We start from the raw sequence: 16,988 nt of genomic DNA on the forward strand, positions 1-16,988 counted from the left end.
GTCACTTTGTTCTTCTTATTCCAATTTCTTATTGCTAGTTAAGCTCACTTTAAAGGAAAGTATTAGTGCTGGGGACAGTCAATTGTGTAAGGAAGGAAAAAGTGTGAAGTAGTATTGGTGATATGTGTTTACAAAGCAACAATATGAGTTCTGGGAGGATGGAGGTTAGATCATGTAAATTGTGTAGAGTTATAGTAGTAGGAAAGTACCTATAATGAGGTAGACGACTGAATATGGGAGGAATGTGGTACGTACTAAGAGGCTATTATTTTCTTAAGAGAGGGAAAGAGAAAAGAAAGGTAATAGTTTCAGGGACGAATACCAGATGGAAAACTAAACAAAGGTATTATAAATTAAGAGTTAGACACTTTGTGGATCAAAGAAAGGGAGATGGAATATAGGAGAGATAGCAGATGGTGGAGGATATCAAGTTGTATGGGAAAGGGAATAGTGTAGATAGGCTAAATCTATTCACAGAGAAATGAGGCAGTGGAGGGTGAGGAAACCCAGCAAATGTGAGGTATTTCCTGTAGGACCTATTGTATTGTTAAGATAAAATAGTATAAGAAGAATATTGGGGACAAGAAAGAGGATTGAAAAAAAAAGAACAACAACAACAAAAAAAAAAAAAAAACAAAGAACAGAAACCCCGCCGCCAGGCTCGGCTGGGCTCAGCTGGGCTCCGGTCCCCTGCCCGCCGCCCGCCGCGGCTCGGCTGGGCTCGGCTTCCCCTCCCGCCGCGGCTCGGCGGGGCTCGGCTTTCCCGCCCGGCGCGGCGCAGCGCGGCTCGGCTCTCCCGCTCGCCGCCCGGCGCAGCGCGGCCGGACTCGGCTTCCCCGCCCACCACCCGCCGCCGCGGTGCAGCGCAGGTCGGCTCTCCCGCCCGCCGCCCGCTGCGGCGCGGCTAGGGTCGGCTGGGCTCGGCTCCTTCGCCCGCCGCCCGCCGCGGCACAGCGTGGCTCGGCTCTTCCGCCCCCCACCCGCCACGGTGCAGCTAGGCTCGGCTGGGCTCGGCTCCCTCGCCCGCTGCCCGGGCGGCTCAGCGCGGCTCGGCTCTCCCACCCGCCGCCCACTACGGCACAGCGCGGCTCGGCTCTCCCACCCGCTGCCCGCTGCGGCGCGGCTGGGCTCGGCCGGGCTCGGCCGGGCTCAGCCTCCCAGCCCGCCGCGGCTCGGCTGGGTTCGACCGGGCTCGGCTGGGCTCGGTTCCCCCGCCCGCCGCCCGCCGCGGCGCATCACTGCTCGGCTCGGCTCTCCCGCCCGCTGCCCGCCGCGGCGTGGCTCGTATCCCCCGCCCGCTGCCCACCTCGGCTCAGCTAGGCTACCCTGGCCGCCGCCCGCCGGGGCTCCGTGCGGTGCTAGCTGCCTCGGCTCCGCCTACCCAAGGAGGGAGTCCTCCACACGTAGCTGGGATCTCCATGTATATTTCACAGATGGATCCTCTCTGTTACCTTCCCTCCAAATCGATGTCCAGACACCTCCGGACCAGGAAAAATCCCAAAACAGCCGGTCCCAAAGAGTCTCCGACGCCTCCCAACTGATTCCCCCCAGGAGCTAGTAACCGGGAAGTTCACTCAGCCGACATCTTGCCTCCCCCTCCTGAAAAGTCCCAAATTATATCTTATAGACCAGTCCTTTCCGTTACCTTCCCACCAAATCGATGTCCAGACACTTCCTGCCCTGAAAAAATCCTGAAAAAGCCTGGTCCCAGAGAACCTCCAGCGGTGCCCAGCTGCCTCTTCCCAGGAGAGACGGCAAGGCAAGCTCACTCAGCCACCATCTTGCCGGAAGTCCCGCCAAAGTCTCTGTGTCGGAGCAAGTTGGCTGCCAATGTCTGCTAGGGTTCAGGCTTCCTGGGTTTCTCTCTTCTCAGGCTTGCTTCTCTTTCCTCTGTGAGCTTACTTCCCAGGACTCCAGCTCAAGACTCCAGCAACAAACTCCAACATCAAAACTCCAACATCAAAATCTTCCTATACTGTCTTTAGTAATGTTAGTGAACATTTAGCTTTTTAATTCAAGGCTTTTACAAAGCACATTGGTATGAAAATCCTTGAACTTATTTCCTTATATGCATGAACATGTGTGAACATGCTTTTTTAAAAATTTTATTTATCCCTCCCCTCCCATATGGTAGACAGGAGCCCAATCAGTTGAGCCACAGCCACTTCCTTGAACATACTTTTATTTTGGTTATATATTTGGGACTAGGTATATCTTCGACTTTAATAGATATTCACACACTATTTTCTGTAGTTATTGTACCAATAAACACTCCACTAGCAGTATTTGAAAGTTATTTTACATTACCATCACATGAAGTTTAATTTTAGCCATTCTGATGGATGTTTAATAGTATCCTTTGCTTTTAATTTGCATGTCCTTAATTACTAATAGGTTTAAACATATTTTTATAAGCTTATTGATTACATGATATCCTCTTTTGTGAAATGCCTGTTTCAAGTCTCTTGCCTATTTCTCTACTGGGTTGTCTTTTCCTTATTTACACATGGAAATTTTATATTTTGGACATGAGCTCTTTGCAAGTTGTATGTACTGCCTATATTTTTTCCCACACTATCGCATTCTTTTCCACTGTCTTTAAGTTCTTCATTTTAATGTGGTCAAACTTTATTATTCTTTTCCCTTATTGGTAATGCTTTTTGCAGCCTGTTTTAAAAATGTCTTCCTAAGCCAAAGTCATAAAGGTATTCTTTATTATCTTCTAAGAGCTATATTTTTTTGCTTTTGATATTTAGGTCTTCAGTCTACTTGGAATTAAAAGTTTTGGTGTGACACAGGATCAAGTTTCTTTCTTTGATAAAGACATCAAATTGTCCCAATACTGTTTATTGAAAAGATTGTCTTCCCTGCTCTGTAATGCCACCTTTAAAATAAATTAAATATCCATATATGCATGACTACGTTATAGCATTCTTTGCTCAGTTCTTTTGGTCTATTTGTCAATCTTGGACCAATAAAACATATCTTAATTACTATAGCTTTTAAAATAAATATTGGTATAAGAGATCAAGTTCTCTTGTTTTTCCTAATTATATTTGCTACTTTTTTCTTTTACATTTCTATATATACTTTAGAATTAGCTTCTCAAGTGCCCCACCCCCACCCCCAAAGGAAAAAAAACCTGTTAGGGTTTTATTGAATTTATAGTTTCTTTCTAGTAACAAGTCTCCCAATCCATGAACATAGTATATCTCTCCATTTACTTAAATTTATCTTCATCAAGATTTACTTTTTAGAAATGTTTTATATTAAAGAAATTTATTGGGTTATCCATAGAAATCCTACTAAATCTTTATTAGATTGGTTCCTAGGTATTTTATAATTTTTTATGCTATTGGAAATGGGCGTTTTGTTGATGTGGCTGATATATAGAAATATGGTTAATTTTTATATATTTTTTATTTTATTGCACTGGCTAATATCTCCAATACAAAATAATGGGATGTCCTTATTTCCCATCTTAAAAGAAAAGCTTTAACATTTCACCATTAGGTATGATGTTTGGCATAGGTTTCTTTAGTAGCCTTTATTATATTAAAGAAGTTTCTTCCTATTCCTAGTGTGCTAAGAGGTTTTATAGTGAATGAATGCTGAACTTTATCAAAGCCTTTTCTTTTTCTTGGAAGGTGGGGTTGCTATGTATTGCTTTGTTAAAGATAGCTTTTTTTAACAAAATACCTTCAGAAAGTTGTAAATTTTTATCAGATTCTCATCTTATAGAACACCTGTATTTAATCACAGCAGAAACCATTAAAACTTAATATGTAGTACCTACTATGTATTAGGCATTGTGCTAAGCAGTATATCGTATAGTATAAAAGGGCTTAGATCCTGGTACAAGAAGCTCTGCTTTGATTCTGGCTTTGCTGCCTACTAGCTGTGGGATCTTGGGTGTATATCTTACCCTCTGCATTCTTCAATTTTGTCTTCTATAATATAAAATGGGGCAATTAATAGTATGTGCCGCATAGCGTTGTTATGAGGAATGAGTGAGTTATATGTAACACATTTAGAACAGAACTTGTTACATAGTAACCTCCATGTACATGTTAGCTATTATCATTTTATACATATATAATTTAATCCCCAGCAACTCCTTGAGACAGAAGTACTATTGCTATCTCTATTTTACAGTTGATACTGAGTTTTAGAGAAGTGAGTAATTTGTGTGGGAAACAAAGGCATGTTGTTTCCATGGAAGCAAGTTACTTCTTTGACCACTGAGTCAAGCTGTCCCTTATGATTATCAGTGCGGAGCACAATCTTGGCTGCGTCAGCACACCAGCAGGCAAAACAATACCTGGAGAACAGAACAACCTGGGTAACAGGATTTATGGTTACTGATTCTTATAATAATAGTTCCAGTAAAGTTTGTTGGGTTTTCATCAATCACTAGTTAATATAGTGTGAGGTAAGGGTAATAGGTAACTTGATTTTGTGCTGAATGTCACATAGGTTAGGGGTATATATACTAGCCCCTCGACTCAATAAACTTGTCTGATGAGCTTGAGAGATCAATGCTCTCAGATCCCCTGAACCCAATCTTTCTTTGTCTTTCATTCCCAATACCTCGGGTCACCGAACAAGACTCCGACAATTTGTCCACAGTCACAAGGCTAGGAAGTGGCAGAGCTGGGATTCATATCCTATGTGTCCTAACCACTAGGCCAATATATTCCTAACTTTTTACACCTTGTTCTATAGTACATTGTAATCCTGTACCCTCACCATACACATGCACACACAGGCACACAAATGCACACACTTTAACTGAAACAAAGGTTTCAAAACAATTTTCTTTTTAATTTTTTTGCAAGAACCCTGTGGTGCTATAGGTTATGATTTTAATTTGGAAAACACTGCATTAAGCTGTACCATTTGTTTTTTGTTCATTCCACAAAAATGAGCATATTCTATGTAGCAGGCTTGGTGCCAGAGGTTACTATTAATGTTTTTTGATTGTGGTTTACCTGGAAAGTAATCTTGACTTGATGATGTATTGACTACATGTAACTGAGGGATCCTGCCACTTTTATAAAACAAGAACCTCCTAAATGTTTTAAATTTTTGTTAGATTGATGACTAGATTCGTTTGTAAATATTTTTCTTCTTGTTTACTTTTTATTCATACTAAATGATATGGAGATGGGAACATTCATTTATTTGAATAGACATGTCAGTGATGCTTTGAAGAGACATTGCTAGGGCTGTGTATCTAGTCCAAATTGTTATCAGTCATCTAAACCAAACACAGCAGCTACTTTATCCATTCTTTTTTTTTTTTAAAGATTTATTTTATTTATTTCTCTCTCCCCTACCCCATTCCCCCCGTTATCTCCTCTCTGTATCCATTCACTGTGCATTTTTCTGTGTCTGCTTCTGTTCTCATTAGGTGGGTCTGGGAACCAATCCTGGCACCTTCAGTAGTGGGAGAGAGCCAATTACTCTCTTGCGCCACCTCAGGTCCCTGTTCTGCTGCATCTTCTTTTTCTCTCCTCTGTGTCTCTTGTTGCGTCATTTTGCCATGCCAGCTCTCTGCGTTGGCCAGCACTCCTGCGCGGGGCAGCTTTCATGCGCGTGGTGGCATTCCCTCTCCTGCGCACAGTCACATTCCTGCATGGGCCAGCAATCCACGTGGGCCAACTCGAACTCACCAGGAGACCCTGGACGTTGAATCCTGGACCTCCTATATGGAAATGGGAGCCCAGTTGGTTGAGGCACATCTGTTTCCCTCTATTATTTCTTTTGAATTTAACATTTCTGCCTCAGAAAATTAATGTGTCTTCAGAGACCCTAACCGAGCTCTGCATCTGATCTTGTCTATCAGCAGGAGTATTAAAGTTAGAAAAAATGAAATTTAATGTTACTTCCTGTTACCTGCACTAGAATAATTTCTAATTTTTTTCAATTCATAAGATTTTCCCTAAGGTTTGAAAAACTATAGCAAAGACCAAGCATATTACCTTTTTTCCAGCAATGCTCATATATTGTTACTTTTTTTTAACCTCAGTAACTAGCGCCTTTTAGAATATTTTTCAGTAAAGAAAGCATTAGTAGACCATGTCTCTTTTTATAAATAGACAGGATGAAGCATAACCTGGTATTACATATGTAGATTTCTGTGTATCTCATCTTGATGGTCTTGTTGAAGCTTAGTGAACTATAGTGGCTGTTTTAAAGGTTTTAGATTTAAAAAAAGTAAGAGCCAAGCAACAATATTGTCTAGCACTTCATGTTTTGCAAAACCATCTCATTGTAATGCAGACTATGAGGAAGCTAGAGCTCCAAGTCATTTATAGGTCATCTGTTAACTCATTGACTTGCACAACGGGTCTTTTTTTTTTTTTTTTTAAGATTTATTTTATTTACTTCTCCCCACCCCCTGGCCACTTGTACTTGCTGTCTTTTGGTTGTGTGCTTGGAACTGAGCATGGGGCCTCCCACATGGGAGGGAGGCACCTGCCCAATCACCTGAGCTACCTCTGCTCCCTACAATAGTTCTTTTTTTTAAAAAAAAAAAAGATTTATTTATTTTGTATTTATTTCTCTTCCTCCCCGCCCAGTTGTCTGCTCTCTGTGTCCATTCACTGTGTGTTCTTTTGTGTCCACTTCTATTCTTGTCAGTGGCACGGAAATCTGTGTCTCTTTTTTGTTGCATCATCTTGCTGCATCAGCTCTCCATGTGTGTGGTGCCATTCCTGGGCTGGACTTCCTTTCGCGCTGGGCGGCTCTCCTTACGGGGTACACTCCTTGTGCGTGGGACTCCCCTACGCAGGGGACACCCCATTCCTTCCGCGCACCAGCACTGTGTGTGGGCCAGCTCCACACGGGTTAAGGAGGTCCTGGGTTTGAACCGCAGACCTCCCATGTGGTAGGCAGACGCTCTGTCCATTGAGCCAAGTCTGCTTCCCACAATAGTTCTTAAAGAGGGTATTATTATCTACTTTTTATAGATGAGGAAACTGAGGCACCTCCATTAAGAAACTTTCCCAAGGTCACACAGTGGGCAAGTGACAGAACCTAGATTTGAATCCAAGGAGTCTAACTCTGGAGCCCAGGTTCTTGATCTCCATGTTCTGCTGCCTCTGTACAAAAGATTTGTATAGCCAACAAGTTGCCATTTTCCACTGTATCCCTGAGTTGAGACTTATCTGCCATGAACCCTGAGAGCAACTCTTCCTCCCCAGCCACACTTGTTCTCTTGATTGCCAGATAAATCTGTTCACCTAATCCCAGTCATCTCAGTTAAAGTTCAAGTTTTTTAAGTACTGTCTTGTATTCTTCTTGATCTTGGGGAGGGAACACAGGCGGAAGATTCCAATATTTTTTTATTGAATTTTTAATTTTCCCCCTTTATCGGTTTTCAAAATATTGAATTGATGTCCTAGTAACCTCCAAAGGTAACTAATAAAGCTTTCTTTTTAATATTATTATGAACTGTGAATGAGATGTGAATGAACAGTATAGTGAATTGGAAACAGGCATACATCATTTTCTTGCACTTCGCTTTATTGCACTTCACAGATACTTTGGTTTTGGGGAGGGGGGGGGGTTGTTTTTTAAAAGTAGAAAGTTTGTGGCAATCCTACATTGACCAAGTCCATCAGTACCATTTTTCCAGCAACATTTGCTCACTTCATGTCTGTCGTGTTTTGGTAATTCTCACAATGTTTAAAACTTTTTCTTTATTATTATATGTTATGGTGCTCAGTGATCATTAATCTTTTTTTTTTTAATATTTATTTATTATTATTATTATTTTTTAATTACATTAAAAAAAATATATGAGGTCCCATTCAACCCCACCGCCCCCGCCCCCCACTCCCCCCACAGCAACACTCTCTCCCATCATCGTGATACATCCATTGCACCTGGTAAGTTCATCTCTGAGCATCACTGCATCCCATAGTCAATGGTCCACATCATAGCCCAGACTCTTCACGTTCCATCCAGTGGGCCCTGGGGGGATCTACAGTGTCCCGTAATTGTCCGTGAAGCACTATCCAGGACAACTCCACGTCCCGAAAACGCCTCCACATCTCATCTCTTCCTCCCGTTCCCCACTGATGTTACTGTTGTAGTTGTTTTGGGGCAACACAAACCATGCCCATGTTATATAGCAAACTTAATCAATAAATGTGTGTGTTCTGACTGTTCCACTAACCAGCCATTCCTCTGTTTCTCTCCCTTTCCTTGGGCCTCCCTATTCCCTGAGATTCAACGATATTGAAGTTAGGCCAATTAATATCCTTACAATGGTCTCTTAAGTGTGCAAGTTAAAGGAAGAGTTGCTCATCTCTTACTTTAAATCAAATGCTAGAAATGATTAAGTTTAGTGAGGAAGGCATATTGAAAACTGAGATAGGCCAAAAGCCAGGCCTGTTGCACCATATAATTAGCCAATTTGTGAATGCAAAGGAAAAGTTCTTGAAAGAAATTATAAGTGCTACTCCAGTGAACACACAAATGATAAAAAAGCAAAACAGTCTTTTGCTGATATGGAGAAAATTTCAGTGGTCTGGATAGAAGATCAAACCAGCCACAGCATTCCCTTAAGCCAAAGCCTAATCCAGAGCAAGGCCCTAACTCTCTTCAATTCTTTGAAGGCTGAGAGAGGTGCGAAAGCTGCAGAAGAAGAGTTTGAAGCTAGCAGAGGTTGGTTCATGAGATTTAAGGAAAGAAGCCATTTCTATAACATTTAAAAGTACAACGTAAAGCAGAAAGTGCTGTTATAGAAACTACAGCAAGTTTTCCAAAGATCCAGCTAAAATAATTGACTTTCAGTGAAGACAAAATAACCCAAAAAGGGAAGAAGATACCATCTTGGACTTTCATGGCTAGAAAGGAGAAGACAGTGCCTGGTTTCAAAGCTTCGAAAGACAGTCTTCCTCTCTTGTTAGAGCCAGTGCAGCTGGACTAAGTTGAAGCCAATGCTTATTTACCCTTCTGAAAATCCTAAGGCCCTTAAGAATTATGCTAAATCTGTTATGCCTGTGCTCTATAAAATGGGACAAGAAAGCCTGGATGACTGCATATCTGTTTCCAACATGGTTTACTGAATATTTTACACCTGTTATTGGACCTGCTACTTAGGAAAAAAAGATTCCTTTCAAAATATTACTGCTCATTGACAACACACCTGGTCACCCAAGGGTTCTGATGGAGATATACAACAAAATGACTTTTGTTTTCATGCCTGCTAACACAACATCCATTCTGCAGCCCATGGATAAAGCAATAATTTGACTTTCAAGTTTTATTATTTAAGAAATACATTTCATAAGGCTGTCATAGATAGTGATTCCTCCAATGGATATGGGCAAAGTAAATCGAAAACCTTCTGGAAAGGATTCACCATTCTAGATAACATCAAGAGCATTAATGATTCATTAGAAGAGGTCAATATATCAACATTAACAGGAGTTTGGAAGAAGTTGATTCCAACTCTAATGGATGATTTGAGAAGTTCCGGAGTTTAGTAGAAGCAGTAACTGCAGATGTGGTAGAAATGGTAAGAGAGCTAGAACTAGAAGTGAAGCCTGAAAAGTATGACTGAATAGCTGCAATCTCATGATAAAACTTTAATGGATGAAGAGTTTCTTCTTATGGATGAGCAAGGGAAGTGGTTTCTTGAGATGGAATCTGCTCCTCGTGAAGATGCTGTGAACACTGTTGAAATGACAACAAAAGATTTAGAATATTACCTAAACTTAGTTGATAAAGCAGCAGGGTTCGAAAGGATAGACTCCAATTTTGAAAGATGTTCTACTCTGGGTAAATGCTATAAAATAGCATCACATGCTACAGAGAAACCTTTCATGAAAGGAAGAGTCGATTGACATGGAAAACTTCATTGTCTTATTTTAAGAAATTGCCACAGCCATTCTAACCCTCAGCAATCATCACCCTGATCAGCAACCATCATCACTGAGGCAAGATCCTCCACCAGCAAAAAGATTGTGTATGACTTGCCAAAGGCTCAGATGATGGTTAGTGTTTTTTTAAGCAATAAAATATTTTAAAATTAAGGTATATACATTATTTTTATAGACATAATGCTCCTGCACACAGTAGACTAAAGTATAGTGTAAACATAACTTTCATACGTACCAGGAAATGAAAATATTCCTGTGACTTGTTTATTGCAATATTTGTTATATTGCAGTGATCTGGAACCGAACCTGCAATATATCTGTGGTATCAATTATATATATATATCAGTTTTATATATGTATATATATTATATATTTTTTTATATATTCAAAAGATAATGTAGACCGCACAAAGTGGTACGTTAAAAAAAATAGGGGATTCCAATATGCCGCACCCCCCACACCCCTACCTTTCCCACATCAACAACTTCTTTCATTAGTGTAGCACACCCACTGCAATTGATGAACACACTTTGGAGCACCCCACCACACAGCATGGATTATAGTTTACATTGTAGCTTACACTCTCTCCAGTTCATTCAGTGTGTATATCAGTCTTTTTTTTTTTTAATTTCTCCCCCCTTCCCCCACTACCATTGTCTGGTTTCTCTGTCCATTCACTGTGTGTTCTTCTGTGTCTGTTGTATTCTCATTAGACGGCCCCAGGAACCCATCCTGGGACCTTCTGGAGTAGGAGAGAGGTGATCATTCTCTGTGCTCCATCTTACCTCCCTAGTCCGCTGCATCTCATATTGTCTTTTCTCTCTGTCTCTTTTTTTGTTGGGTCATCTTGCTGCATCAGCTCTCCGTGTGGTGGCACCACTCCTGGGCAAGCTGTACTTCTGTGTGTAGCAGCATTCCTTACGTGGGGGCACCCCTGTGTGGAGCAACACTACTTGCATGCAGCAGTATTCCGCATGGGCTAGCTCACCACACCTATGTGGTAGGCGGAAGCTCTATCAGTTGAGCCACATCTGCTTCCCTGTGTCAGTCTTAAAATTGAAAGGTGTTGAATTCCAGCGTCACCCCTGACTTGGCTGTGTAACCAAGATTATTTCTTTACCTCTTTGAGATTCATTCAGTTTTCCCATTATAAAATAAGCAGCATGTCATAGAAGTTCAATAATTAGTAATTATAAAATGCTATATGTTTACCAGTGTTGGTAGCTGCAGAAACATATAAGCAAAGCTAATTCAGTCTTAAATTGTACATTTTTGAAAAACATTCAATTCTGGATACTTTGTTTTAAGAGAGATTTTGACAGTATAGATTCATTAAGGACAGAAAATGGGAGAAGAAACATCACAGTAGGAAATCAATCATCTTTAAATCTCTGAATAGTTGATATATGAACTAGGTTGTACTTTTTTGCCCTTGAGCATGTAATTCAGTGCAATGGGGGAAGCTTCATAATATAAAGAGCTTTTTATTGGCTTATAATGTAAAGAGAAACTTTCGAACCATGAGAACTGTCTAAAAATATGAAGAATGGGGAAGCAGATGTGGCTCAAGCGATTGGGCTCCTACCAACCAAATGTCCCTGATTCTGTTCCTGGTGCCTCCTAAAGAAGTCAGTGAGCTAGCACAATGGGCAGACATGGCGAGCTGATACAACAAGAGACACAAGAAGAAAAACATGAGTGATACAGCAAAGCAGGGAGCAGAGGTAGCCCAAGCAATTAGGTGCCCTCCCTCCTACATCGGAGGTCCTGGGTTTAGTTCCCAATGCCTCCTAAAGAGGAGGAGATGAACAGACACAGCAAGTGTTCAAGGGGAGAAATAAATAAATCTTTTCAAAAAATGTAATGAGGGAAGCAGATGTGGCTCAAACAATTGGGCTCCCATCTACCATATAGGAGGTCCAGGGTTCAATACCCAGGACCTCCTGATGAAGGCACCCTGGCCCATGCAGAGTGCTGACCTGCATGGAGTACTGCCCCACTCAAGAGCGCTGCCCTGCACTGCCCAGGAGTGCTGACCCACATGAAGAGCTGACGCAACAAGATGACGCAACAGAAAGACACACACAGGAGAGATAATAAGAGATGCAGCAGATCAGGGAGCTAAGGTGGCACAAGAGAATGATTGCCTCTCTCCCACTCTGGAAGGTCCCAGGATTGGTTCCCAGAACCCCCTAATGAGAATACAAGCAGACACAGAAGAACACACAGCGAATGGACACAAAGAGCAGATAATGGGGGGAGGGGGGAGAAATAAAATAAATTTTTAAAAATTTAAAAATTAAAAAAAAAAATCTCTTAAAAAAATGTAATGAATGGATTGAAGTGCCCTTTTGAGTCACTGCAGATGTTCAAGTAGAGTATGGGACAATCCCTTCCTGTCTTGTAACATTGTAGGGGGATTTTATACCCTGGGTAAAGGTTTGTTCAGAACTATTTCTTGCATGTTGCATGGTACACAGCTGATGCTCATTCAATGTTTTTTTGCCTTATCTATAAGATAAGAATAATTTTTGGCTGGACTACTCAAGTGAAATATGAATGTAAGCATGCTTTAAGTACTCTTTAAGTCTTTTACAAGAATAAGGTTGTTTGTTTTTTATGTGGAGAAGGGCTTGATATATCTGCATATAGAATAGGTAGATTTGCCTTGCTGTAGCCACAGAATGTAATGGTTAGGAACACAAACTTTGGGATTATAGGCCTAGCTCCCTCACTTACTGGCTAGTTGGGTGACTGTCAGGAACGATACAATCTCATGAGCCTCAGTTTCCTTATCTGTAAAATGAAGGTACCTCATTTAAGTTTGTTGCGATGATTCAGCACTATTATATATGTTAAATGCTTGTCACCAGCCTAATACCTACATGTTCAGTTATAAATGCTCAGCTAACAATTCCTGCTCCTATTGTTATGATCTTTTTCCACATGCTGTAAGAGAAGTTGGCTGAACGCTTCCTTCAAGGGCTACAAGACTGATCTGGGGAAGGCCTTTCTCTTGCATCTTTGAGAAATTCCCTTTTGAATTACTTCCTGGTTTGTGGCATAGACCAGTGCTGTTTATGTGGCCAAATAGAGAAGCAGTCATAGGGTTCCTAGGGAATCTAGTATCCTCATGCCCATCAGTGGAGAAATATGCCCCTCTAGTCTTTGATCTCAGCGTGGCCCTTTTGAACTGTCACGAAAAGCACCAGAAGCAGTGTTACAAGACATGAGCAGATTCTTAACAGGTCTGAATTTAATGGCTGTTCAGAGTCCTTTGCTCTGGATCCAGATGCTGCACAGAATGTCATATGAATGCTTTATGAGGAAGTTATTGAACTCCAGTTCTGATGTTGGCAGATCAGGGTTAGCCACTTCTGTATGAACAAGTTGCTTAACTTTTGTTGAGCTTCCATTTTCTCTTTCACAAGATGGTAATAGCAATTGTAACCAATTACATAAGTCAGTGCAGGCAAAGCACAGTGCCTAGTTGTGGTAGGTATTCAGTGAAATAATATCAGTGAAGAAAAGAAGGTATGGTCTTTACAGAGATTGGTTAATTGTAACTTTTTAAAGTCTAATTTACTGGAACTCTGGTTTGTTTTTTTCTACAGCCTGTCATAACTTCCTGACAGTGTTCCATGCTCTTATTACCATGACCTGTCAGCAGCCCAAGCCCAGCAGTCTAGGAAATCTAGACAAAATGAGTACTATTGTTAAGTCATTCATCTTTCCTGTTTGGTCTTTCCTGGTTTAGTTTTTAAATTTGCTATTGTAACTTTGCTCTAATGTTTACCCTTAGCTTCCTTTGTGTTTTCAAAAGGGAAAGTCAAGGAATGTTCATTACACTAGTACCATTTTTATAGGGCATTTAGCAGTTTCTTTTAGTTGTAAATAACAGAAACTCACTAAAGTTAGCTTAAAAAGGGGGAGGGGGTAGATTACAAGAACATGGAAATGTCCGTTTATCACAGTTTGTTAATTTTGCCCACAGTTAGGAAGTGCAGCCTAGCCTCAGAAAGGTCAGCAACTAGGAACTATGGAGTCCTCAAGAACCTAGGCAATTCCTCTTTGCCCATTCTCTTTTCCTCTAGTTTTGTGGTCTCATATATCTCCTCTCTTCATTCCTGCAATTTGCTATGTGACTTTGAATAAGAGTCTTAATTTAATATGTCCATTTTTCACATCTGAAAAAATGGTGTATTAGTTTTCTGTGTGGCTTAAAACAATGGAGATTTATTCATTCATATTCCAGAGGCCAGAAGTCTGAAATCAGTATCATGGGCCCAAGTTAAGGTATCAGTAGGGCATTCTCCCTCTGGAATTCTAGGAGGAAATCTACTCCTTAATTCTCGCAGTTTCTCTCATGGCTGCTGGCATTCCTTGGTTCTTTGGTCTATGGCCAATCTGCCTTGGTCTTCACGTTGCCCTTTCCTCTGTATGTATGCGTGTGTCTTCCCTTCTCTTTCTGTCAAATCTCTCTCTGCCTCTCAAAAGAATGCTTGTGATTACATTTAGGACCCACATAGATAATCTCCCCAACTCAAGATCCTTATCTTAATCACATCTGTAAGACCCTTTTTCCTTATAAGGTAATATTTACAGGTTATAGAGATTAGGACTGATATCTTTGAGTGGCCATTATCCAACCTACTACAGATGGAGATCATAAGACTTATCTCAGAGATAAAAGATATGTATCCTATAAGAAGGGGACTACATAAATACAAGCTTCCTTTTCTTCCTGCATCCCTCCCATAGATACCATCATGCCCTTGCTTTCATGTCGCCTCTAAGTACTTTTCTTTTTCTTTTTCAGGAATGTCATTATCACATTAAATGTGGGCCTGTTAGGATAATAATGATGATGAAAATAAGAGCTAATACTTATTAAATGTCGACTGTAGTTTATGCACTGTGCTGAGTACTTTATCCATGAGATAAAGTTATCGTTAAAATTCCTATTTTACAAATGAGAGAAACTAGAGAGGTGTAAAGTGATTTGTCCAAGTTTACCCAACTGTTAAGTGGCAGAGATGGGGTTCAAATTGGGATCTCACTAATTCTAAAGGCTTAAAGCAGTTATTTCTACTGTGTTCTAACTTGAACATGTTCAGTTTCTGTTCCAGACGATCGGGCTGAACAACGAACCTGTCTCATTTGTGGAGACCGTGCCACAGGCTTGCACTATGGGATCATCTCCTGTGAGGGCTGCAAAGGGTTTTTCAAGCGGAGCATTTGCAACAAGCGGGTATATCGATGCAGTCGTGACAAGAACTGTGTCATGTCTCGGAAACAGAGGAACAGGTGCCAGTACTGCCGCCTACTCAAATGCCTCCAGATGGGCATGAACCGGAAGGGTGAGTGGTGCTCATGGCCCTCACTGCCCACCATTCACCCATCACTTTACATTTAGTATCAGCCAGTAAGCCTGGGATTTATTCATTTCCCAAGCCTTCACTGTATGCCAGGCCTTGTACTGGGTACTGGTAACCTAAAAATAGATCTAATCATCCCTGCTTGCAGGGATCTCCCAGACCAGGTGGGGAGAAAGACTGGTGAGATATTAAGGATTGTGTGGCAATGAATGCCTATGCCCCATGTGGAAAGACTACAGTTAACAAACAGATCATAACCAGGATTTTTCTCTACTTGTTCTTCTTTTAAGGAGTGATGACAGAAAGTAGGAATTTTGGATGGAAAGTCAGGAGGTAGTAGATCTCCTCAGTATGAAATCTTTTTTTTTTTTTTTTTTCCTAGAACTGTGATATGGAGTACTTAGGGTCTAAGCAAGTCTAGAAATCTGTGTCCAGGTTGGCAAGGAGTTTGGGATTTATTGATAAACTTTCTGAAAGCCATTAGCCTGAGATGACATGAATTAACTGATAATCTAAAAGAATTAATCTGGAGAACAGCTTTGAAGGATACATCTAGCCACCTAGAAAGTTCTTAGAATAGTCTAGAAGAAAGATGTGAAGGCCCTGAAGGAGGGGAGGGTAAAGAATGCCACAAGTATGAGAGTTCTTATAAGAGGAAGCTCACTTGATAGGATTTGCTGATGTATTGAGTATGGGACAGCATCAGAAGTTGAAAGTGAGGATTTGGAGTAATAGAAATGGCCCTAGTAGGAGAGAAGTCAAGTCAAAAAGCAAGGTAGATGCAGTTGCAGGCACTCTCAGTTCCAAAAAAAAAGAAGAAAGAAAGAAAGGCAAGGTAGGGCAAATATTGTTTGTGGCAATGCTGAGGTTTTAAGTACTTCGGGGTGGGCAGGGGATGGGAACACAGAGACATCCATCAAGGAAGTTGGATATATAGGATTGGAAATGAAATGAGTAGTCCTGACTACAAATAAAGGTTTGTGGAGTTGTTAGAATGGAGACAGTAGTTAACATTTTGTCAGTGGGTGGATATCACGGCAGAAGAGAGCTTAGATACAGAAGAGAGTGGGGCCAGTGGCAGAACCACAGGGATATTCCCATGGGGGTGGGGAGAAGGCAGTATAGTTAGTAGAAAGAGAGACTCTGGAAGCAGATAGACTAGCTCTGTGATATTTGGCGGTTTGCTTTTATGTCTCTGATACTCAATTATCTTACCTTTAATATGGATATAATAATAATTATCTTTCAGAGTTCTCTAGAGTATTAAATATGATAGTGTGTATAAAATACCTAGCAAGGTATTTAGGGCTTCATAGTAATAGTGTGCAGGGGTGGAGGTGGGAATTAGTCAGATTTTGTAAACTGTTCAAACTGCTCTTATAGCATCAATTAATACAGACATGCATATGTACTCCAGACTGATTTTATTATGTGACTCTCTAGTGGAATAAGAAGAATCTTCTAAAAACTTGTCCATTTCTAGACAGTTTGAAGAAAGGTAAGGGAGATGTGGAAGGGCATTTGGATAAATTTAGATGATTCACAATTTATTTATAATACTAATAGTTATTGAACACTTACATGTACCAGAAACTCTTACATAATTTTCATGCATTATCCTGCAACGACCCTGTTATTAATTATTACCCCAGTTTACAGATGAAGTTTTAGGAGGTAAAATGACTTGCCAATGGTTAAGTGGTGATTATTTTGA

General features: G+C 40.9%; 1 protein-coding gene across 3 annotated transcripts in view; it reads left to right on the forward strand.

Moving 5' to 3' along the window:
* Nucleotides 1–16,988, forward strand: part of NR6A1 (nuclear receptor subfamily 6 group A member 1) — a 266,007-nt gene that overhangs the window by 207,401 nt on the left and 41,618 nt on the right. For all 3 annotated transcript variants that reach the window (XM_058302400.2, XM_058302399.2, XM_023590221.3), the window contains one exon: nucleotides 15,014–15,256. In XM_058302400.2, coding sequence (XP_058158383.1) covers nucleotides 15,014–15,256 — 243 coding nt within the window. The remainder of the gene's footprint in view (nucleotides 1–15,013; nucleotides 15,257–16,988) is intronic.

The sequence above is a fragment of the Dasypus novemcinctus genome, chromosome 8 (genome assembly GCF_030445035.2).
Source record: "Dasypus novemcinctus isolate mDasNov1 chromosome 8, mDasNov1.1.hap2, whole genome shotgun sequence".
Lineage (NCBI taxonomy): Eukaryota > Metazoa > Chordata > Mammalia > Cingulata > Dasypodidae > Dasypus > Dasypus novemcinctus.